This window comes from Melanerpes formicivorus, unplaced genomic scaffold (assembly GCF_026170545.1).
Source record: "Melanerpes formicivorus ecotype bairdi unplaced genomic scaffold, bMelFor1.0.p_v2 SCAF_10, whole genome shotgun sequence".
Lineage (NCBI taxonomy): Eukaryota > Metazoa > Chordata > Aves > Piciformes > Picidae > Melanerpes > Melanerpes formicivorus.
In genome coordinates this window covers 20,860,927-20,882,072 of record NW_027142362.1, presented here as the reverse complement: position 1 = coordinate 20,882,072, position 21,146 = coordinate 20,860,927, and the positions used below count along the sequence as shown (strand labels likewise).

General features: G+C 61.2%; 3 protein-coding genes and 1 non-coding gene across 6 annotated transcripts; 2 read left to right on the top strand and 2 right to left on the bottom strand.

Annotated features, from left to right (window-relative positions):
- The first annotated feature begins 1,112 nt into the window (after window positions 1-1,112).
- B2M (beta-2-microglobulin) lies at window positions 1,113-4,156 on the top strand. 2 transcript variants are annotated; one of them, XM_068144173.1, is made up of 4 exons: window positions 1,113-1,223; window positions 1,396-1,674; window positions 2,431-2,463; window positions 3,970-4,156. In XM_068144173.1, the coding sequence occupies exons 1-3, from the start codon at window positions 1,154-1,156 to the stop codon at window positions 2,442-2,444; spliced, it is 363 nt and encodes a 120-aa protein (XP_068000274.1). In that variant the 5' UTR covers window positions 1,113-1,153; the 3' UTR covers window positions 2,445-2,463; window positions 3,970-4,156. The 2 variants fall into 2 exon arrangements, with proteins under 2 accessions (XP_068000274.1, XP_068000273.1); XM_068144172.1 differs by having other exon boundaries at window positions 3,892-4,156.
- Window positions 4,157-5,912: 1,756 nt separating this feature from the next.
- On the top strand, window positions 5,913-14,621 carry TERB2 (telomere repeat binding bouquet formation protein 2). 2 transcript variants are annotated; one of them, XM_068144377.1, is made up of 7 exons: window positions 5,913-6,017; window positions 6,679-6,760; window positions 7,858-8,003; window positions 12,654-12,715; window positions 13,120-13,208; window positions 13,317-13,408; window positions 14,119-14,621. In XM_068144377.1, exons 1-7 carry the CDS (start codon window positions 5,954-5,956, stop codon window positions 14,262-14,264), a joined length of 681 nt encoding a protein of 226 aa, XP_068000478.1. In that variant the 5' UTR covers window positions 5,913-5,953; the 3' UTR covers window positions 14,265-14,621. The 2 variants fall into 2 exon arrangements, with proteins under 2 accessions (XP_068000478.1, XP_068000477.1); XM_068144376.1 differs by having other exon boundaries at window positions 13,120-13,408.
- Window positions 14,622-16,103: 1,482 nt separating this feature from the next.
- On the bottom strand, window positions 16,104-20,640 carry RPS17 (ribosomal protein S17). The gene is made up of 5 exons (XM_068144171.1): window positions 20,566-20,640; window positions 20,117-20,268; window positions 19,316-19,421; window positions 17,876-17,941; window positions 16,104-16,229 (listed from the first exon to the last, which is right to left on the bottom strand). The coding sequence occupies exons 1-5, from the start codon at window positions 20,566-20,568 to the stop codon at window positions 16,149-16,151; spliced, it is 408 nt and encodes a 135-aa protein (XP_068000272.1). The 5' UTR covers window positions 20,569-20,640; the 3' UTR covers window positions 16,104-16,148.
- On the bottom strand, window positions 19,935-20,060 carry LOC137444082 (small nucleolar RNA SNORA71). Its single transcript, XR_010988065.1, has one exon. It is a non-coding gene; the product is annotated as a small nucleolar RNA SNORA71 (small nucleolar RNA).
- Window positions 20,641-21,146: the final 506 nt, after the last annotated feature.

The window sequence follows — 21,146 nt, the reverse complement described above, 5'->3', positions numbered from 1 at the left end:
CACCACTGCAGGTCAGGTTGTTTGGGGCTCTGAGTAACCTGCTCAGGTTGGGGATGTCCCTGCTGGCTGCAGGAGATTTAGACTGGATGACCTTTGAAGGTCATTTGCAACCCAAACCATTTTATAGTTCTCTGAGCCAACATTTGAAAAAAACCTGAATCTCCCCCTGCACAGGGGGGTGGGAGAGGAGAATAGGTGATCACTTGAAGGTGGTCTAGGGTTAATTAGCACGGTAAAAATCCCAACCTGGGAGGAGACCCTACAGGGTAATGCTAGAGTGCCTCTGTGTACTGAACTGAGCCCTTGCTTGGAGCATGGCCAGAAGGGCACTGGTTACACAACTGAATGGTCACCAGTAAACAAGTTTTGCTTAGCTTTCATTCCTTGTAGCCTGTGGAAAGTCCCACAGTATCTCAGAGGAGGGGCGCTGGTTGTGTGAGCTGTTGCTGGGCACCCCTGTCCATACAGAACCGTGGTGAAAGAGAAGGAAGAGAAGGAGGAGGTGGCTCTCGACTGTGTGCTGCTGAGCACAGCCCCAAACCTCGACTGATAGACAGCAAGGAGCAGGAGCTAGACAAGCTCTGTGTAGCTGCTGTGCCAGGACCTGCTGGATCTTGGTTCCTGACTGCAGCTTCCGGCCCAAGGCCCGGGGAAGCGGTGGCCAGGGCCAGCGCCTCCTCACACCTTTGAGGCCTCCACCACTGGGAGGAAAGCCGAGGGCTGGGCAGACCTCACGGCCGGGAAAGACCCCGGGTAGGGCAGAGCAGGCACAGCTGGGGCACAGCTGGGGCACAGCTGGGGCAGCAGCCCCATCCGCCGCCGGGCTCCAGCGGGGCGGCTCCGGGCAACGTGGCGCCGGCAGAGCCGCGGCCTGGCCGGGCGGGGGTGCTCGGGGCCCGGGGGGCCCGGGGGGCCCGGGCAGTGCCTGGGCGGTGCCCGAGAAAGGCAACCGAAACGAAACCGAAAGCTGCGCCGCTCGCAGTGCGCAGGCGCGCCGCGGCTGGCGCGTGCAACATCCCCGCCGCCTGTCTGCCTGGAGACTGATGACGCGGGGCGGCTCCGCGCCGCGATTGGCTGCTCCGGGCAGGACTATAAAGGGCGGCGCGGGGAGAAGGGGAGGGTCAGTGTGTGCTGAACTCTGAGCGCGGCGGTTATGAGTCTGCCGGTGAGAGTCGGTGTCCTGCTGGCGCTCCTGGCGCTGGCTGGGCTGGGGAACGCGGACGGTGAGTGCCCGGGGCACTGCGGGGGTGGCCGTGGGGAGCTGGTTTTCGCCGCGAGGGCCCCGGTGGCGGTTCCCGTGTCCCCGCTGCGTGTGGGTTGAGGGGCGCCGGCTCCTCCGTGGCGGTTACCCGCCGCAGCCTCTCTTCTCAGCACTCCTTTGCACCTCCTCTCCAGAGGCACCGAAGGTGGAGGTGTACTCCCGCAAGCACGCCGCGAACGGCGAGGAGAACATTCTCAACTGCTTCGTGAGCGGGTTCTACCCGCCGCAGATCAGCATCACCCTCCTCAAGAACGGGCAGCCCATGAGCGACGTGAAGCATGCGGACATGTCCTTCAACGACAAGTGGCACTTCCAGCAGCTGGTCTATGCGCCCTTCCTGCCCCAGCGCGGGGACACCTACTCCTGCAGGGTGGAGCACTCTGCCCTGCCGGAGCCGCAAACCTACCGGTGGGGTATGTGTCCTGTGCCTTCCTCCTCAAGCTCTGCCGGTGGGCTGCTGTGAATACGTGCCCAGGAAAGGTTGCGTTAGCAGCAGGCAGGGAGGACTTCAGTTTTGAGGCTTTGGCTCCAAGAAGGAGATCTCGAGCTGCTACAATAGCAGAGAAAGGCAACGAAGATGATAAGGAGCCTGAAGAACAGATCTTGTGAGGCATGGCTGAGCTGCCCGGGGAGGTGGTGGAGTCACCAAGCCTGGCTGTGTTTAAAGGTGGTTTGGATGTGGTGCTTGGGGGTATGGTTTAGGGGTGAACCTTGTAGAGCAGGGTTCTGGGTTGGACTTGGTGATCCTGAGGCTCTTTTCCAACCTGAATGTTTCTGTGGTCGTGTGAACTGGGTATTGCTTAGCTTGGAGAAGAGCAGACTGAGGGGAGACCACTCCCTGAAAGGAGACTGGAGCCAGGAGGGGGTCAGTCTCTTATCTCAAGGAGCAAGCAATAGGAGGAGAAGAGGAAAGGGCCTCAAGCTGCACCAGGAGAGATTTAGGTTGGACACAAAGAACAATTTCTTCTCTAAAAGTGTTGTCAAGGGCTAAAACAGGCTGCCCAGGGCAGTGGCAGAGTCCCTGTCCCTGGAGGGATTGAAAAGTTATGGAGATGTGGTGCTGAGGGGCATGGTTTAGTGGTGACCTGGCAGGAGTGGGTTTGGGGTGGGGAAGAGAGGGAAATTCTCTTTGCCACCAAGCCTAACTCTGCCCTCCTTCCTTCCTGCAGATCCAGACTTCTGAGCTGTCTGGGGTAATAAAGGTGAGTTGTGGGGCTGCAGATCAGGGCAATGTGGAGCTCTTTCTGCAGGGGCAGGTGTGTGTCTTGCAGAGCTGAGGAACCAAAGCAGTTGTTGCAAATACTTCAAATAAAAAAGGGCTGCAGCCTGCTGGGGAGCAGGGCTGGTCCCACACCCTTCTTGCCTGGCTCTGGCCAGTTCTCAGCCACAGGCTGCCTACCAGAGTCTCCTTTGCTCAAATCAAAGGATCCTCTTGGAGGGAAACTTTGTCCCCCTCTTGTTTGGTGTCTGCCAGACGTTGTTCAGAGCTGACACTTCCAGCAGGCTGCTGATCTCTGCCTGGTGAGGAGTTAGTCATCACACCTAGAAATCCCGCGGGGGGGGGGGGGGTGGGGGAGGCTGGTTGACCTCGTGGCAGGGGCCTTGGGGCTGCTTTGGCTGTAGTCACTCGTGCCTCCCAGTCTGGGGGCTGCAGCTCCTGCAAACCATCTGCTCCTAACTGGTCTGGGATTGGCAGATTGGTAGCTGAGTTTGATAGTGAAAGGAAAACTGCAGGTTCATGGCCTAGCTGACACACCCTAGCCATGGACTCTGGCAGAGGCTGGGTAATTATTAACTGTTCAGGACAAGCCTTGACCTTCCCTGAAGTGCCTCTCACACTGGACCTGAAAGTGGTGTAGATGGCTCTTAGAGACAGCATCAAACCAAAGATGCCAGCTGGAGCAGCTGCATTGGGCAGCTCTTGGGAAGATGTCCAGAGACCTTCTTCTGAAGAGCAGCTCCAGCTCTTTGCCCTGGAGAGCAGCCAAGGCTTGGAGGGCTGTTAGGCTTCCAGGGAGAAGAGGATCTGAAGGGTCAGTTTGCCATCTTTCTCCTGAGAGACAACAGAGGAAGGAAGTTTCTTAATTTGCAGCAGGAAAGCTGAAGGGAGAGGTTTGGGGCTGCCAAAAAGGCTCAAAGAGATGCCATGGCTCCATACAGCACAGGCACATCTAGGTGGGGTTGCTCTGGAGTTACACACAGTCCCCTCTTGGGGTTTGTCCTTGCTTTTGGGCAGTGGGGATGGAAACCTGGCCCTCAGGGGGAGGTCTACAGTGTGCTGTCCAGCAGTTTTGGTGGGAGGTAGGTGTGAAGGTGGTTGAAGGGCTGCAAAGCCTGGCTGGAGCTGGGACACTGGGGACATCACTAGAGATGGGGATAAGGATTCACTGAGCTGGGCTGGAGGGGTGGAGAGCAGGATAAAGGGAACAGATCTGTGCAGCTGATGCTTGGGGTGGAGAGCAAGGATCTGCCAAGGAGGGATGGGGAAGCAGATTGTGCTGGGTTGTTACCTAAGGGGAGCTGGGAGCTGGGCCTGCAGCCAGAGTTCCCCTGTGGAAAAAGCTTCCCTAAAATGATGAGAGCTGGGGGGGTGACCAGAGTCTGAGGTCAGTCTTCTTTCTCTCATGCAGGTCTGAACTGTTTTGCTTTGCAAGTTGAAATATTCCTGAGCTCCTCTCCTGTCTTTTCTTCACTTCATTTATGGCTAGGATGAAGAGCAGCAGCAGCAGCATCACCTGCAGAACTCCTCCTTTAATAAAGCTCGCCCAGTGCCCACAGCAGCAAGGTGGTTTGAGCAGAGCCACGGAACTCCACCTGACTAATCAAAGCACCTTTGTACATCTTAGCTCTGTTTTGTGTGGAGGTTTACCTGAATAAAATGGAATGTTTCCCTCAGCTGATTTCACAGGCTCTGGTGGGTTGGAGGTGGACCTGTAGTGCTCTGCTCTGTTGCAGGGTGGTGAGACACAGGAACAGGTTGCCTGGGAGGGAGGTGGTGGAAGCCTCATCCCAGGAGGTGTTGAAGGCCAGGCTCAATGAGGCCTTGAGCAACCTGGGCTGGTGAGAGTGGTCGCTGCCCAGGGCCTTGGGGTGGGAGTAGATGAGCTCTGAGATCCCTCCTGACCAAAGCCATTGTCCCTCAGCCTGTCCTTCCCAGCCCTTCTCCAAAGTCCCTCCCCAGCTCTCCTGGAGCCCTTTGGGTACTGGAAGGCTGCTCTGCGGTTTCCCTAGTGCCTGAACAGCCCCAGCTCTGTCCCCATAGGAGAGGGGCTCCAGCCCTCATTTCACCTCTGCTCATCTGAATTAGGACATGAGTGGTGGTGTCTGCAGAAGCTGAGGCACAGGCCCTGGGAGATGACCACATCTCTAAACAAAGCTTACAGCAACATCTTCCTTTGCCCTGATAGCATCTGTGGCATTTTTGTGGTCTTCCTGAGGAGACATTTGGATGACTTAGTCAAATATCCCCATGCATGCCAAGCCCAGGGGCTGCCTAACCCTCATCAGCTGAATTTCCTATCCACAAAAGCCTTCTCTGTTGTATCAGGCATTCCCAGGGGGGACTCTGTCCAGCACAGGGGGTCTAAAGCTACCTGGGGCATAGCTGCATTGCTGCTGCTGGCTTTTCAGACAAAGTTCCTTGGGGGCTGGGGCTATTGAGGGCTATCTTGCCTAGACTGAAGTGTGAAAATCTGAGTCTTGGACAGACTGAGAGCTGGGCAGAGAGGAACCCAAGGAGGTTCAGCAAGGATGAGAGCAGAGTGCTGCAGCTGGGCAGGAAGAATGAACTGCAGCAGCACAAGCTGGGAGGGGATCTGCTGGAGAGCAGCCCCAAGGAGAAGCACCTGGGAGTGCTGGGGGGCAGCAAGGTCTGCATGGGACAGCAACGTGCCCTGGGGCAGCACAGGAGGTTCCAGCTCAGCAGGAGGAGGAACTTCTGCCCTGTGAGGGTCCCAGAGGCCTGGAGCAGGCTGCCCAGAGAGGTTGTGGAGTCTCCCAGCCCTGTCTGGATGTGTTCCTGTGTGCCCTGTGCTGGATTCTCTGCTCCTGCTCTGGCAGGGCTTGGACTGGCAGCTCTCCAGAGGTCCCTTCCAACCCCTAACCTCCTGTGGGCTGTTGCTCTTCAGGGGCGGCTTTGAGACCCAGGTGGCTTCATTTGCTAGTACATGAGCGGCTCGGCCAGGGGCAGACAGCCCTGGGGGCGGCCGTCGGGGAACCTTGCCCCTGGCTGCCCGGCGCCCCCCACAGCTCCTCAGAGCGCCTCCCGCCGGCCGCCGCCCCTCAGCGCCCTCCGGCCGCTGGCCCTCACCCTCCCACCGCTATGCCTCCGAGCTCCTCCCACCGCCCCTCAGAGCTCCTCCCACCGCCCCTCAGAGCTCCTCCCACCGCCCCTCACAGCTCCTCCCACCGCCCCTCACAGCTCCTCCCGCCGCCGCTCAGGGCTCCTCCCACCGCCCCTCAGAGCTCCTCAGAGCGCCTCCGGCCGCCCCCCGTCAGCCCCCTCGTGCCGCGGGCCCTCCGCCTCCCGCCGCTGCGCCTCGGAGCTCCTCCCGCCGCCGCTCAGGGCTCCTCCCGCCGCCGCTCAGGGCTCCTCCCGCCGCCGCTCAGGGCTCCTCCCGCCGCCGCTCAGGGCTCCTCCCGCTGCCCCCCTTACGGCTCTCCGCAGGCGTTCAGGGCTCCTTTCCCGTCGCGATGTTCCGGGGCCAGCGAGCCTGGTTCTCACAGAGCGTCAGCCCAGGCCCGCGGGAGCTGTGGGGTGAGGGCGGGGGGGGGGCCGCGGCTGCGCCCCGGGCGTGAGCCACAGGCCGAGGGGTGACACAGGGCTGCGGGGGGGCAGGGCGGAGAGGGCACGGCTCTGTCACCCCCATGGGGCAGAGCAGTGGGGCCCAGCCCTGTCACTCCCCCATGGGGCAGAGCAGTGGGGCCAGCCCTGTCACACCCCATGGGGCAGAGCAGTGGGGCCCAGCCCTGTCACCCCCCGTGGGGCAGAGCAGTGGGGCCCAGCCCTGTCACTCCCCCATGGGGCAGAGCAGTGGGGCCCAGCCCTGTCACCCCCCCCATGGGGCAGAGCAGTGGGGCCCAGCCCTGTCACACCCCCATGGGGCAGAGCAGTGGGGCCCAGCCCTGTCACCCCCCATGGGGCAGAGCAGTGGGGCCCAGCCCTGTCACCCCCCATGGGGCAGAGCAGTGGGGCCCAGCCCTGTCACCCCCTGTGGGGCAGAGCAGTGGGGCCCAGCCCTGTCACCCCCCTCTCCTTCAGCCCAGTGCAGTGGGGCAGTCAGACTCAGAGCCATGGGAGGGCCCCCTCAGGGCTCCCACTTCAGGGGCCCCACGAGCAGCCCCATGGCCTCTGTCCCCATGCAGGGCCACCCTGGGGCGGGGACCCCTTGGGGCACTGACCCTGCTCTCTCCCGCAGCGGCCGGCGGCGGGGCGCTCGCCCCCTGGCGCGATGCCGACTACCTCTTCAGCAGCGACGCTGCCCACCCGGACACCCGCAGGTGGGCTCTGCCCCCCGCCCTGCCCCCGCGCCCTGGCACCTCGGTGCTGCCAGCAGCTGCCCTGCAGGAGGTGCCTGCGGCCGTGGTTCGTGCTCAGCTGGAGCCCTCTCGGTGTGATGTCTGTGGGGAGCGAAAGATCAGCGAAGGCACACAGCTTGGCTGTGTTTAACCGAGGCTGACAGCCTTTGGAAGTCTGGGGGCTGTTTCTGAGGTGGCTGCTGCAGCTGTGCTGGAGTTCTGCTGCTTCATGGAGGGCTGGGAACTCACACCAGTGCTTCTGTTAGAAACGGGGTGGCCAGCAGGGACAGGAGGTGACCACCCCCTGTGCTCAGCACTGCTGAGGCCAACCTCCAGTGCTGTGTCCAGCTCTGGGCTCCTCACTCCAGGAAGGACACTGAGGAGCTGGAGCAGGTCCAGGGCAGGGCAGTGAGGCTGGAGCAGGGCCTGGAGCCCCTGGGCTAGAGGAGGGGCTGAGGGAGCTGGGGGTGTTGAGGCTGGGGAGGAGGAGGCTGAGGGAGACCTCATTGCTCTCTGCAGCTCCCTGCAGGGAGGTTGGAGTGAGGAGGGGACAGCCTCTGCTCCTCGGTGGCAAGGGACAGGAGCAGAGGAGAGGGTTCCAGGCTGCCCCAGGGGAGGCTCAGGCTGCAGCTCAGGGAACATTCCCTCCCTGGAGGGGCTCTCAGCCGTTGGCAGAGGCTGCCCAGGGCAGTGCTGCAGCCACCACCCCTGGGGGTGTTCCAGCAGGGTGTGGAGCTGGTGCTGAGGGCCATGGTTTGGGGGGGACCCTGCAGTGCTGGGTGGACTGGATGAGCTTGGAGGTCTCTTCCAGCCAGCTGTATTCTGTGATTCTGATGCTGTAAATGGGAGCTGGATGAAGCAGGTAGAGGCTGTGGATCCCAGCCATGGGTTAGGCTGTGGCTTAGCTTGGATGTGAACTCGAGGTCAAAGTTGAAGGGGCCCTGAGCAACCTAATCTAGTTGGAGATGTCTCTGCTCACTGCAGGGTAGGGCTGGAGAAGATGGCCTGTGAGGTGCCTTGGGTTTGAGGGCGTTTGTCCAGGTGTCCCTTTGGGAACCAGCTGTCTGCTTCTCTTGCAGAATTCACGAGAGCCTGGATTACCTGGAGGGCAGAGCCACCATCTTCCACTCCAGGTACCTCTCAGCAGGGGGGAGCACCAGCCTGGGAGCCAAGCTGTCCGTGGTGCTGGGCCACTTTGTCCTGCCACCTGCCTGCATGCAAGAAGGTTAGGGGGGGAAAAAACAACCCCAAACATCAGGGGTTTGCTTCCCTGGGATTTCCACCATGAGAGCAGCCTCTTAGGGGTGCAAACCAGAACCTCCTGTGACTTCTGCTCTAGGTGCAGTCACAGAATGGGTGGGGTGGGAAAGGACCTTTAAAGGTCATCCAGCCCAATCCCCCTGCAGCCAGCAGGGACAGCCCCAACCAGAGCAGGCTGCTCACAGCCCCAACCAACCTGACCTGCACTGGTGCCAGCCATGGTACAGCTCCCAGCTCTCTGGGCAGCCTGGGGCAGGCTCTCAGCACCCTCAGTGTCAAACATTTCTCCCTTCTCTCCACTCTGAGTCTCCCTTGTCAACACAGGCCCTGCTCAAATTCTCTCCCCAGCTCTCTGATCATCCTTGAAGCCGTTAAAGGCCACCAGAAGGTCTCCCTGGAGCCTTCTCCACGCTGAACCACCTCAACTCCCAGACTGGCCTCACAGCTTCCAGCCCTGCCAGCACTGCTGTGGCCTCCTCTGGCCCTGCTCCACCAGGTCCTTGTGTGTGCTGAGGGCTACAGATCTGCCCCAGCAGTGCAGGAAGGGCTCAACAGAGCACAGCAGAGGGGCAGAATCCCCTCCCTGCCCCTACTGCCCAGGGTGCTGAGGATCAGCCCAGGGCAGTCCTCGATGCCAGCTTATGCCCAGCTTTGCACCCCCAAGTCCTTGTCCTCAGAGCCACTTTCCAGCCCTTCATCCCCAGCCTGTGCTGATAACCAGGGGCTGGCCAGACCCAGGTGTAGGATTTGGCCTTGCTGAACCTCGTCTGGTCCCACTTGTCCCCATCTCTCAGGCATGTCACATCTGCTCCACTCAGCTTGGTGGCAGCTGCATACTTGCTACTGCTGCACTCAGTCCCTCTGTCCATGTCCCTCACAAAGATGGTCCCAGGATGGACCCCTGAGAGACACTGCTCATCACTGGTCTCACCCAGAGCCCAGGGAGCAGGATCCTTGAGGGCTCCTGAGCACCTTGGCTAGTCCCTGTGAGGGGCAGGAGGTGGCTGTCACATGATGTCCACAGCTGAGGTTCTCATGGTGCCCATAGATTCATAGAATCATAGAAGTATTAAGGTTGGAAAGGACCTCAAGGCTCAGCCAGCTCCAACCCCCTGCCATGGGCAGGGACACCTCACACCACAGCAGGTTGCTCACAGCCACAGCCAGCCTGGCTGCAAACACCTCCAGGCAGGAGGCTTCCACCACCTCCCTGGGCAGCCTGGGCCAGGCTCTCACCACCCTCATGGGCAACAACTTCTTCCTCACATCCCAGCTGAATCTCTCCACTTCTAGTGCTGCTCCATCCCCCCCTGACACCCCAGAGCAGAGGGGCAGGATCCTCTCCCTCCACCTCTGGCAACGGGCACTGGCAGCTGTTGTGGTCTATAAAAGGATAAATCGATGTTCAATAAGCGGAGCGATTAATAAAACTATTCATCATTTTATTAATCACCCAAAAAAATCCCGCAAAAAAAAACCCAAAACCACCACTAATCAAAACCTATTGACAGATTCGAGGGGTTGGGTCGCGGGACAGATCCCTCCCCAGCAGGAACAAGTAACAATTGGAACAATACGTACAACAATCCAGAGACAACAAGCAGCACTTTAAACTGTAAAGAGAAGCAACCTCGGCGATGAAGCCCCCAACGGGGGGAGGGAGGAACTCCAGAATCCCCTAAGGCGACAGGCCTTATAACAATCAGACATTGTAATCCCTCACTGATCCTGATACCTCGTGGCACACGTTAAGATCTAGACAAAGCAAAACGGCCCCGACCCCGTGGAAGCTGCGGGAGCACCGTTTCACTTTCTGTTGGTGCCTGCAGCTTATTGCTGAGGCAGGATTTGTTCCCCAAGGGTTTGTAGCTGAAAGCTTTGTAGAGAGGAGGTTTCTCGGCTGTAATCCTTTTGTAGCAGCGCTCGCTCCTTGCTCCAGTCAAACGAAACTGTCCCGGGGACTCAGCTCCTCTGGGGTTCCGCCTCTCGGCCCGGCAAGACGCGTGTCTGTCCTGGGCTTCACAACGCTGAAAATAGCGAGGGGTCCTTGCTGTCCTGTCTGGGTAAACTGAAACACAGTTCAGCTTCCAAGCGAAGCTTGTGGTTCCTTCCAGAGCGTGGACAATTGCAATACAAGGCTCTGGCTCTTTGGGCTGATACTTGTAGATTTCCCGAGGCAATAATGGCCAGTAGCAGCACAGATCTAGGGATAAAACCCTGGTATTGCAACCTATAGAAAGCCTTCTTTCCAAACGTGGCCAAAAGCACGCCCACCTGGCTCATTCTGGCTTTGAGACATGTTCAGGCAAGCCTAAAGAACCAGATCTACTAACTACTGCCTCATTGTCTGATTCAGGGTAATTTTGAGGCTTTTTTGTCCATTCAGGACAGCAGCTCAGAAGGCCAGGCTCAGCTCAGCTGCTGACACATCCTCCTAGTTGCCCTGAGGATCTTAAATTCTATTGCTTCATGGTCACTGCAGCCAAGGTTATCCCTGAGCCTCACATCGATGCCCAGCCCTTCCCTGTTGGTGAGCACAAGGTCCAGCATAGCCTTTTCTCCTTGGTCCCTCTACCATTTGGAGGAGGAAGTTGTCACCGATGCATTCCAGGAACACCCTGGATTGCTGGTACCTGGCTGTGTTGTCCCTCCAGCAGATGCCAGGCTGGCTGAAATCCCCCATGAGGAGCAGGGCCTGTGACTGTGAAGCCACTTCTCTTTGCCTGTGGAGTGCCTCATCTTGGTTCTGCTGGTCAGGTGGCCTGCAGCAGACCCCTACAGTCACATCACCTTCCTCTGGCTTATCCTTAATCTTCACCCATATGCTCTCCACCAGCTCATCATCCTTGCCCAGGTGGAACTCCACTCATTTCAGCTGGTCACTGATGTAGAGAGCAACACCTCCTCCCCTCCTGCCCTGCCTGTCCTTCCTGAAGAGCTGGTACTCATGCATCCCTACCTTCCAGTCATGGGAATCATCCCACCAAGTGTCAGGAACAGCCTCTCTGTCATAGCATTCCAGCAGTGCAGTGGCCCTTAACTCATCCTGTTTGTTGCCCAGGCTGTGTGCATTGGCACAGAGGCTCTTCAGCTGTGCTGGCAGTGTCACCCTCTGAGGTGAATCCCCCTTGATTCCCCTGGGGTGTCCCAGTGCTTCATCCTTGGCTTGCCTCAGGGCAGCAAGTGGAGAGCCCTTGCTAGCATCCATCCCTCTGCCTCTGGGGAGCTGCCCCAATGTTTGTCTCAGACAAGCATGAGATTAACAGCCTCTTCCCCCTCCCAATCTAGTTCAAAGCCCTATCAATGAGCCCTGCCAACTCCTGCCCTAGGGGCCTTTGCCCCCTCTGGGCCAGGTGCATCCCATTGGTTGCCTGCAGCTCTGGTGCCCTCTAACCTGTGCTGTGATCATAAAATCCAAACCCCTGTTGATGACTCCACTCCTGGAGCCATGAATTGAGCTCTTGGCTCCTTCTGAAGGTTCCCTTGACCATCACCATCACCAGCAGTGGGTAATAGGCTGAAGGCCTCACAAGGGTGGGAAGTTTACCTACGACATCCTTCACCCAGGCCCCAGGGAGCCAGCAGAGCTCTCCATGGAATGGGTTGGGTCTGCATCTTGGGCCTTCTGCTCCCCTCAGCAGGGAGTCTCCTACAACAATGACTCTTCCCTTTGGCTTCCAGGGGCACTGCTTATGGCTGGCCTGGGGTGGGCTGGCCTTGGGGGTACCTCTGGCCTTCATGAGCCCCTGCCCCTGTTCTCATGGGGTCCACAGCTGCTGATGTTCTCATGGGGGTCCATAGCTGCTGCTGTTCTCATGGGGGTCCACAGCTGATGCTGTTCTCATGGGGGTCCACAGCTGGTGCTGTTCTCATGGGGTCCATAGCTGCTGATGTTCTCATGGGCTCCACAGCTGCTCCTGTTCTCATGGGGCTCCACAGCTGCTCCTGTTCTCATGGGGGTCCATAGCTGCTGATGTTCTCATGGGGGTCCACAGCTGCTCCTGTTCTCATGGGGGTCCATAGCTGCTGATGTTCTCATGGGGGTCCATAGCTGCTGATGTTCTCATGGGCTCCACAGCTGCTCCTGTTCTCATGGGGCTCCACAGCTGCTCCTGTTCTCATGGGGGTCCATAGCTGCTGATGTTCTCATGGGGGTCCACAGCTGCTGATGTTCTCATGGGGTCCACAGCTGATGCTGTTCTCATGGGGGTCCATAGCTGCTGATGTTCTCATGGGGGTCCATAGCTGCTGATGTTCTCATGGGGTCCACAGCTGATGCTGTTCTCATGGGGGTCCATAGCTGCTGATGTTCTCATGGGGTCCACAGCTGCTGCTGTTCTCAGGGAGGTCCATAGGTGCTGATGTTCTCATGGGGTCCACAGCTGATGCTGTTCTCATGGGGGTCCATGGCTGCTGATGTTCTCATGGGGTCCACAGCTGATGCTGTTCTCATGGGGTCCATAGCTGCTGATGTTCTCATGGGGTCCACAGCTGGTGCTGTTCTCATGGGGGTCCATAGCTGCTGATGTTCTCATGGGGTCCATGGCTGCTGATATTCTCATGGGGTCCACAGCTGCTGCTGTTCTGATGTGGTTTCTCCTGTTGCTGTTGGCAGAAATCAGGAGGAGAATTGGTCGCTTCGTTTGGGAGCAGGCAGAGGAGTCCCACACCAGAGAGGTAAGAGGAGAAGTTCCCCCTGTGGCAGGTGGAACTCAACAACTCCTGGCTGTAAGGACTGCTGGGGGCCTGGCTTTCATCCCAGAACCTCTTCCCAAGCACAGGGCCAAGTTTTGTTCTCACTGTGCCCTCTCCCCTTTCCCTCCCTCCCTCCCGAGGAGCTCTGAGCTCTGCCCTTTCCCAGGCATCTCCTTCCCTGAGTAGCTCTGGGGCACTCTCTGCTCTCCTCTCAGAGCAGCTTCTGGCTACTCTGGAAGCGAAAATGAGATAAGATTTGAAATTGTCTTCTCCATTAAGCTTGAAACCAAGAATCCTAACCCCAGCCCCTCCCTCGGGCCCCATCTCTGCTGCTCTGCGGGGCTCCTGAGCGCGGTTTTACCTCAGCCCTGCACTGATCCTCGCAGCCCAGCGACACCCTGAGGGCGACACCGGAAGCGGTGGGGAGAGGCTCTGAGGAAGAGGCTGAGGAAGGTGTGCGAGACCTGGCCGAGAGGTACCTCCCTGTCCTGTGTGCCGGGCTTTGGATGTGGTCCCCGCATTTCAGGCGATCCCCAAGGCACAGGGCGAAAGATACAGATTGTTTCCCCACCCCCCGGTGCAGCAGCGAGGATGAAAATGGCTCCAGGACACCTTCCCAGGAGGAATCCCTGTGCCGTGCCCTGCAGGAGTACCCCATGAACAACATGGTGACAGGTACTGTCCTGTGCCACGAGGTCTGGGGTGGAAACCAGGCCTGGCACACGGGGGGGAGCAGGAACCCCCCCATGTGCCCCTTGCTCCCTCCTGGTGCTGAAGGCAGCAAGAATGCTGAGGGCAGAGCAGGAATTGCTGCTTTCCCCTCCACATGTGGCTTGCACAGATTCACAGGGTGGGTTGGGTTGGGTTGGAAGGGACCCCAGAGCTCAGCCAGCTCCAGCCCCTGCCATGGGCAGGGACACCTCCCACCAGCACAGGCTGCTCAGGGCCTCATCCAGCCTGGCCCTCAGCACCTCCAGGCAGGAGGCAGCCACAGCCTCCCTGGGCAACCTGTGCCAGTCTCTCCCCAGCCTCACTGACAACAATTTCTTCCTCCTCTCCACTCTCAGTCTCCCCTCTCCCAGCTCAAAGCCATTGGCCCTCAGCCTGTCCCTCCCAGCCCTTGGCAAAAGTCCCTTCTGGGCTTCCACAGGATCCTGTGGGCAGCTCCCCTGTGGGTCTGTGGAAGAGATCCAATGGTTGTGTGGGAGGAGAGCTCCCATGGTTCTATGGAAGAGATCTGATGCTTCTGTGGAAGAGATCCTGTGGGTCTGTGTGAGCAGAGATCCTGTGGGTCTGTGGGAGCAGAGATCTGATGGTGCTGTAGGAGCAGAGCTCCCGTGGGTCTGTGGGAGGAGATCTCATCCCCGCGTGTTTCCCCCACTCAGGCTATGCCTCCGCTCGGGACCTGAAGCAATACAAGGGAGAGCTCCGCGATTTCACGCCCGGCTCCTCGGGCTGCGCAGCCTACTTCGTCCGGAAGGAGATCAGCCTCTGCTGTGACGGCAAGGGCAGGACCAAGAGACGACGTTAAGCGAGGGGAGGTTCTTGGCATCGAGCAAGAGCCGCCAGAGGGCTCCTGGTGGCGCTGGGGAAGTCAGCGCCTCTGCAGTTTCCCCTTGTTCCGCTGTGTTTGGGTTAAAGAGGGAGGAGTTCGGCAGCTCTCAGCTGTGAGCTCTGAGTCAGGTGCCCGTGGTGGGTTGGGAAATCATCCTGGTTTGGCTCTTCCCGACGGCGTTGGGATTCTGTTTGCAGGCCTGGCCACGCTTTCCCCTGAGCCCTTTCTTCTCTAAGCAACTCGTTACATTTCACAGCAAACCTAAACAGAGGAATCTCTCCCCAAAACACAGAGCCTTGCCTGTGCCCTTCCGACCGGGGCGTTCCAGACGTGGCTGTGAACTTGCAGGGACACACTCGCAGGGAGACAGCACCCCACAGCCACCCGTGGGATGGGCTCACTGCTGGGACCCGCGTGGGAGAACCGACAGGCGCTGGGATGGGCGGGGACTGGGACGAGCAGGAAGGGCTGAGACGGACAGGCAGGGGATGGGGATGGACAGGGACTGGGACGAGCAGGAAGGGCTGAGACTGGGACAGGCAGAGGCTGGGATGGGGAGGGACTGGGACGAGCAGGAAGGGCTGAGACGGACAGGCAGGGGATAGGGATGGACAGGGACTGGGACGAGCAGGAAGGGCTGAGACTGGGACAGGCAGAGGCTGGGATGGGGAGGGACTGGGACGAGCAGGAAGGGCTGAGACGGACAGGCAGGGGCTGGGGTGGGCAGGAAGGGCTGAGACTGAGACAGGCAGGGGATAGGGATGGACAGGGACTGGGACGAGCAGGAAGGGCTGAGACGGACAGGCAGGAGCTGGGGTGGGCAGGAAGGGCTGAGACTGAGACAGGGGATGGGGATGGACAGGGACTGGGACAGGCAGGGGATGGGGATGGACGGGGATGGACAGGGACTGGGACAGGCAGGGGGTGGGGTGGGCAGGGGCTGGGACAGGCAGGGGATGGGGTGGGCAGGGACTGGGACGAGCAGAAAGGGCTGAGACTGGGACAGGCAGGGGCTGGGATGGGCAGAAAGGGCTGAGACTGGGACAGGCAGGGGCTGGGGTGGGCAGGGGTTGGGACAAACAGGAAGGGCTGAGACTGGGACAGGCAGAGGATGGGGATGGATAGGGACTGGGATAGGATCTCCTGGGCACACAGGGAAGCTTGGTGGCTTTGCAGAGGTTTTGGGGCAGAGTCCCAGGCTTGCCCCAAGACCTGGGTGTCTCCCTTGCCTCCAAGCAGAGGACAGGAGCTGTAGGGGGGTGTGCCCAGGGGAGCTGCTGAGTGGAGCATCTTGCTGCGGGAATTATCCATGAGCCTCACCAGGGCAGCTTCTACCCCAGCTGCAGGGCTCTGCCCAGCCTGGCTCCCTCCCTCACATGAAGCCAGGCACCACCAAGGCCTTTTCCTTTCCTCTGAGCACTCCCAAAGTGACTTAGCAGTGACCACCAGGGTGACAAAAAGCATCCTTTATTCTGGCACAGCTAGTGACTCCCTGGTCTCCATTCACAGGAGGCACAGGCAAGCCTGGGAGGCAGTGAGGTCGAGGAGCTCCACCAAGCTCTGAGAAGCCACCACAGCCACCATGGCCTCCTCCTCCTCCTACCACCCCAGGGACACCCTGTGGAAGAGCAGCTTTGCACCTCACCCCCCAACAGGCAGCCAGGCCCCCAGCCCGATGCTGGTGCACCCAAAGGTCTCAGGTCCTCCTCACCCTCTGCGGCCTCACAGACACGCGCCCGGGACACGGTGCCCCAGGCACCAGCCCTCCCTCCTGCTCCCTGGGGACGCAGGTGCCAAAGACCAGCCAGGCCCAGATGGTTTCCCCACGTTTATTGGAAAAGTGACAGAGAAGAGACCGGCTCAGAGCGCTCCTCGCGGGGTCTTGAAGTTCATCCCCACCGTGGGCTGCGTCACCTGCAGGTTGGACAGGCTGCCGAAATCCTGGGGGGAAGCAGAGGGTTGGGATTGGGATCAGGATTGCGATCAGGATCGCTTGGCTGCCCCAGCCGCGGCAGGGAGCAGTGGCAGGCAGCACCGCATGCCGGGGGGGGCAGCGGCAGGCAGTGCCAGTGCCGGGGGAGCAGCAGCAGGCAGTGCCAGTGCCGGGGGAGCAGCGGCAGGCAGCGCCAGTGCCGGGGGAGCAGCGGCAGGCAGCGGCAGTGCCGGGGGAGCAGCGGCAGGCAGTGCCGGGGGGGGGCAGCGGCAGGCAGTGCCAGTGCCGGGGGAGCAGCAGCAGGCAGTGCCAGTGCCGGGGGAGCAGCGGCAGGCAGCGCCAGTGCCGGGGGAGCAGCGGCAGGCAGCGCCAGTGCCGGGGGAGCAGCGGCAGGCAGCGGCAGGGGGGGGCAGCGGCAGGCAGTGCCAGTGCCGGGGGAGCAGCGGCAGGCAGTGCCAGGGGGAGCAGCGGCAGGCAGCGCCAGTGCCAGGGGGGGGCAGCGACAGGCAGCGGCAGTGCCGGGGGAGCAGCGGCAGGCAGTGCCAGGGAGAGCAGCGGCAGGCAGCGCCAGTGCCAGGGGGGGCAGCGACAGGCAGCGGCAGTGCCAGGGGAGCAGCGGCAGGCAGTGGCAGGCAGCGGCAGTGCCGGGGGAGCAGGGGCAGGCAGTGCCAGGGGGGGCAGCAGCAGGCAGTGCCAGTGCCGGGGGAGCAGCGGCAGGCAGTGCCAGGGGGAGCAGCGGCAGGCAGCGCCAGTGCCAGGGGGGGGCAGTGACAGGAAGCGGCAGTGCCGGGGGAGCAGCGGCAGGCAGTGCCAGTGCCAGGGGGGGCAGCGACAGGAAGCGGCAGTGCCGGGGGAGCAGCGGCAGGCAGCGGCAGTGCCAGGGGGGGGCAGCGACAGGCAGCGGCAGTGCCGGGGGAGCAGCGGCAGGCAGTGCCAGTGCCGGGGGAGCAGTGGCAGGCAGCGGCAGTGCCAGGGGAGCAGCGGCAGGCAGTGGCAGGCAGCGGCAGTGCCGGGGGAGCAGGGGCAGGCAGTGCCAGGGGGGGCAGCAGCAGGCAGTGCCAGTGCCGGGGGAGCAGCGGCAGGCAGTGCCAGGGGGAGCAGCGGCAGGCAGCGCCAGTGCCAGGGGGGGCAGTGACAGGAAGCGGCAGTGCCGGGGGAGCAGCGGCAGGCAGTGCCAGTGCCGGGGGAGCAGCGGCAGGCAGTGCCAGTGCCAGGGGGGGCAGTGACAGGAAGCGGCAGTGCCGGGGGAGCAGCGGCAGGCAGCGGCAGTGCCAGGGGAGCAGCGGCAGTGATGGGGGAGCACCCAGGGTGGATAGTGCAGAGAAGGGGAGATGACCACCCTGCCCCAGCAGAGATCTGCTGGGTGAGGCCACGCTCTCCTCCCCTGCTGAGAGCCAGCCTGGATCCTGGCTCTCAGCACCCCTGGGTGCTGTGCGAAGGGATGGCAAGGGGCACACCCACTCCAGTGGGGTCTGGGCAAGCCACCCCTCCCTGCCCTCCCAAGAGCCACGGGGAAGTGTTCCACCTGCAAGTCCCAGGGTGGAGGGACCCCCACCGTGTGCCCAGAGCCTCGAAGCCTTCAGCCACCACCATCAAACCCCTCAGGGCAGTGGCAGTGGTGCTGGGGACGTGTCACCAGCTTGGGGCCACTCACCAAGAGCTTCAGCATTTCCTTGGTGTCTGGGTCCACTTCAATGATCTCCTGGTCCAGGGCAGAGACCTGGGGACAGAGGAGGGAGAGATGTGGTTTGGCAAGTCCCCTGCTGTCACCAAGGCATCTCCATGCACCCACTCTGGTCCCTTCCCACCGCCCGCTGCGGGGAAGGGCTCCAGCGAGAGGGTGAACCAGGAGGACCCTGAGGGCATCCAGCTCTCCTGCCAGACCACCACGAGGCCACCTGGCAGCAGAGCAGCCCTGCACATAGAGAGGATTTGGATTTCCAAGTCTTTGGAAGCCCAAGGCCTGACCACCTCCACACCAAGGCTGCTGAGGAGCTGGGGTTGGGTCCTGGCAGCCAGCAGCAACGCTCATGCTTGTCCTGGGAGTCCCCAGGGCTGGAGCCCCACAGCCATGCCAAGTGACCTGGGGCTGTCCCACACCCAGGACCTGAGCTCTTCTGCTCTTTAATGGCAGAGCAACCTCCTTCAACCTTCTCTGGACCCCAGACCTCCACCACCACCTGCTTCCTTCCCCACCAGTAATGCAGGTTCAGCTGAAGGTGCACAGACAGCCACAGCAGAAATGTCCTTCCCTGCCTGGGATCCCTCCAGGGGTCACCTCTCCCAGCAGCACTCCCACACTTAACTGGGAGGTTACCACACAAATTCCAGGGACAGTCACCCTGTATGGCTCCTCCAGGCCTCCACCACCAGCTGTGGAGGTTGGCACTGGGCCAACATCCAACATCTGGAGAGATGAAACATCCACGAGAGGTCTGCATGGAGCTGCTGGTGGAGCCAGGAGTTCAGCCGAGCTCCTGTGCAGAGCCAGGTCACCTCACCCTGAGGGCACCGAAAGCAGGGAGGGTGTTCCCCAGGCAGATCTCCAAGCAGGGGGGACAGCAGCAGCCTGCCCCAGCTGCCAGGACAAGTCCCTCCCAGATCATTGCTGAAGGTTATTTTCTTCCCCATTTCAAGTTAGGAATAGAATCATAGAATCAGTAAGGTTGGAAAAGACCTCAGAGATCATCAAGTCCAACCTGTCACCCAACACCTCCTGACAGCTAAACCATGGCTCCAAGGCCCACATCCAAGCCTTTCCTGAACACTTGGAAGACCAAAGAGGAGTCACCTGCCAACTGGCAGCAGAGGCAAGGTGCAGAAAGTCACCTGCCCTGCCCACCCCAGGCAGTAGCTTTGGAGGGAGCAGCCCAAAATGAAGCCACAACTGTCCTGAGCTTCAGCTTGACCCAAACCCTCCTCTCATCTCCTCCTTGGCCAAAACCCTCCTGAACTCCTCCCTGGCCCAAAGCCTCCTCAGCCATCCTCACTGAAGTTGTGTTCTGAAGAAACCTAGGGCCACTGATGAAGATGACACCTCCAGGTGAGACAGAGAGAGGCCACAGCAGGCACTCCAGCACAGCTAGAGCCTCACCTCAGGGACGTAGTTGTCTCTCCTCTCCCTCTCCTCCTCCTGCAGTTTAATGGAGATGCCTCGGACAGGTCCCCTCTGAATCCGCTTCATCAGGTGGGTGACATACCTGCAAGGGACACACAGGACCACCCAGGGCTTCCTCACGCTCCCACAGCCCACCTCTGTCTTCTCCATCCACCCTTCTGCTCCCCAAATTGTGCCACTCTGAGGAAACAGATTCCCACCCCCCCCCGACCTCAATGCAACCCTGTCACTGCCCTACCACCAGCCCCAGCACGGTCCCACCACTGACCCTGGTGGCACTCACTGTCCCACCACCAAACCTTGCATTGTCTCACTACCAGTCCTGGCATCATCCCACCACAGGCTCTGCCTTGACAAGTTATTCTACACCAGCCCCAGCTCGGTCCCACCACTGACCTGGGTGCTGCTGTCCCACTGTCAGCCCTGGCAGTGTCCCACCCAGCCACCTTGGGCCACCTGGCATCATCCCAGCACCAACCCCAGCGCTGTCCCACTGCCGAGCCCAGTGGTGCCGTCGCAGAGGCAGCCCTCTCATCATCACTCCACGGCCCCATCAGCACCCCACCGCCTCCGGGGTGCGTCAGAGACGGCCGAGTGTCCGACAGCAACAGGGTCTGGCGGGCAGGGGGTGCCCGCAGACACGGGAAAGCTCTCGCGTTCCTCTCCCTGCACTATCGATGACCCGGCCACGCCCAGGCCGCCGTCACTTTCGAATGCAGGTTCCGGCGCGACCGCTCCCCCCCGCCCCAGCGGCCGGGACCCCGCCACGGGGCTCACCCTGCGATCTTGTTGCGCAGCTTCTTGCTGGGGATGATGGCGATCTCCTCGCACACTCGCTTGTTGGTGTGGAAGTCATTGCCCAGGCGGGTGTAGTACTTCTCGATGATCACCCGCGCCGCCTTCTTCACCGTCTTCGTTCGCACGCGTCCCTGCGCGGGGCGGAGGGGCAGGAAACGCCGCGGTCAGGCCCCGGCCGACCCCGCGGCTACCGAGGCCTGGCTTCCCCCGGCCCCGCGGCAACGCGCCCCAGCCCGGTCAGGCCCCCCCCCAGGCCCGGTCCCCCCGGCCCAGCGCTCCGTCGTAAGGGGCTGCCGTGGCCCGGCTCCCGCACCAAGCCCACGCCTTGCTCCCGCCCGCTTCCCGCAGCCGCTCATCGCCCCGGGCGGAGCGGCCCCGGCGGCGGATGGCGGTGGATGGCGCCGGTGACGGACGCGACTCCCACTCACCATGTCGGCGGCGGCCGCGGCAAGAGAGCAAAGGATGTCGGGAGGCGCGCGGGGCCACCGGAAGCCCTCCGCGCCCACAGCGCTCCCAGGCGGCTCGGAGGACGCCTGCAGCCGCTCGGGCCGGGGGACGGGGCGGGGCGCGGGGCTCCGCCAGGACCGAAGTCAGGGCTGGGAGCTCCGCAGGACAGATCCAGGTACTGACCTGGGCTGACAGAAGAGCAAGGGCTGGAAAGGACCTCCGGAGATCACCCCCTCCAACGCCCCTGCCAGGGCCGGGGGATGTAGGGAGGTCACACAGGAGCCTGTCTAAGAGGGTTCTGAAAGCCTCCCGCGATGGAGACTCCACAACCTCACTGGGCAGCCTGCTCCAGGGCTCTGCCACTCTAAGAGGCTCCTCCTGCTCCTGTTTTTCCTAAACACCTTGCCCCAGGGGGGATAGAGCACCCAAGGAGACAAGTTCAGGGGAGCTGATCCCATAGTAGGCTGTGATGGAGGAGGAGACAGAGCATCCACAAACTCATACCAGCTCTGAGAAGTGGGGTATGGCCCCACTCAGCCCAAAAATATATGAGGGTTGGCCA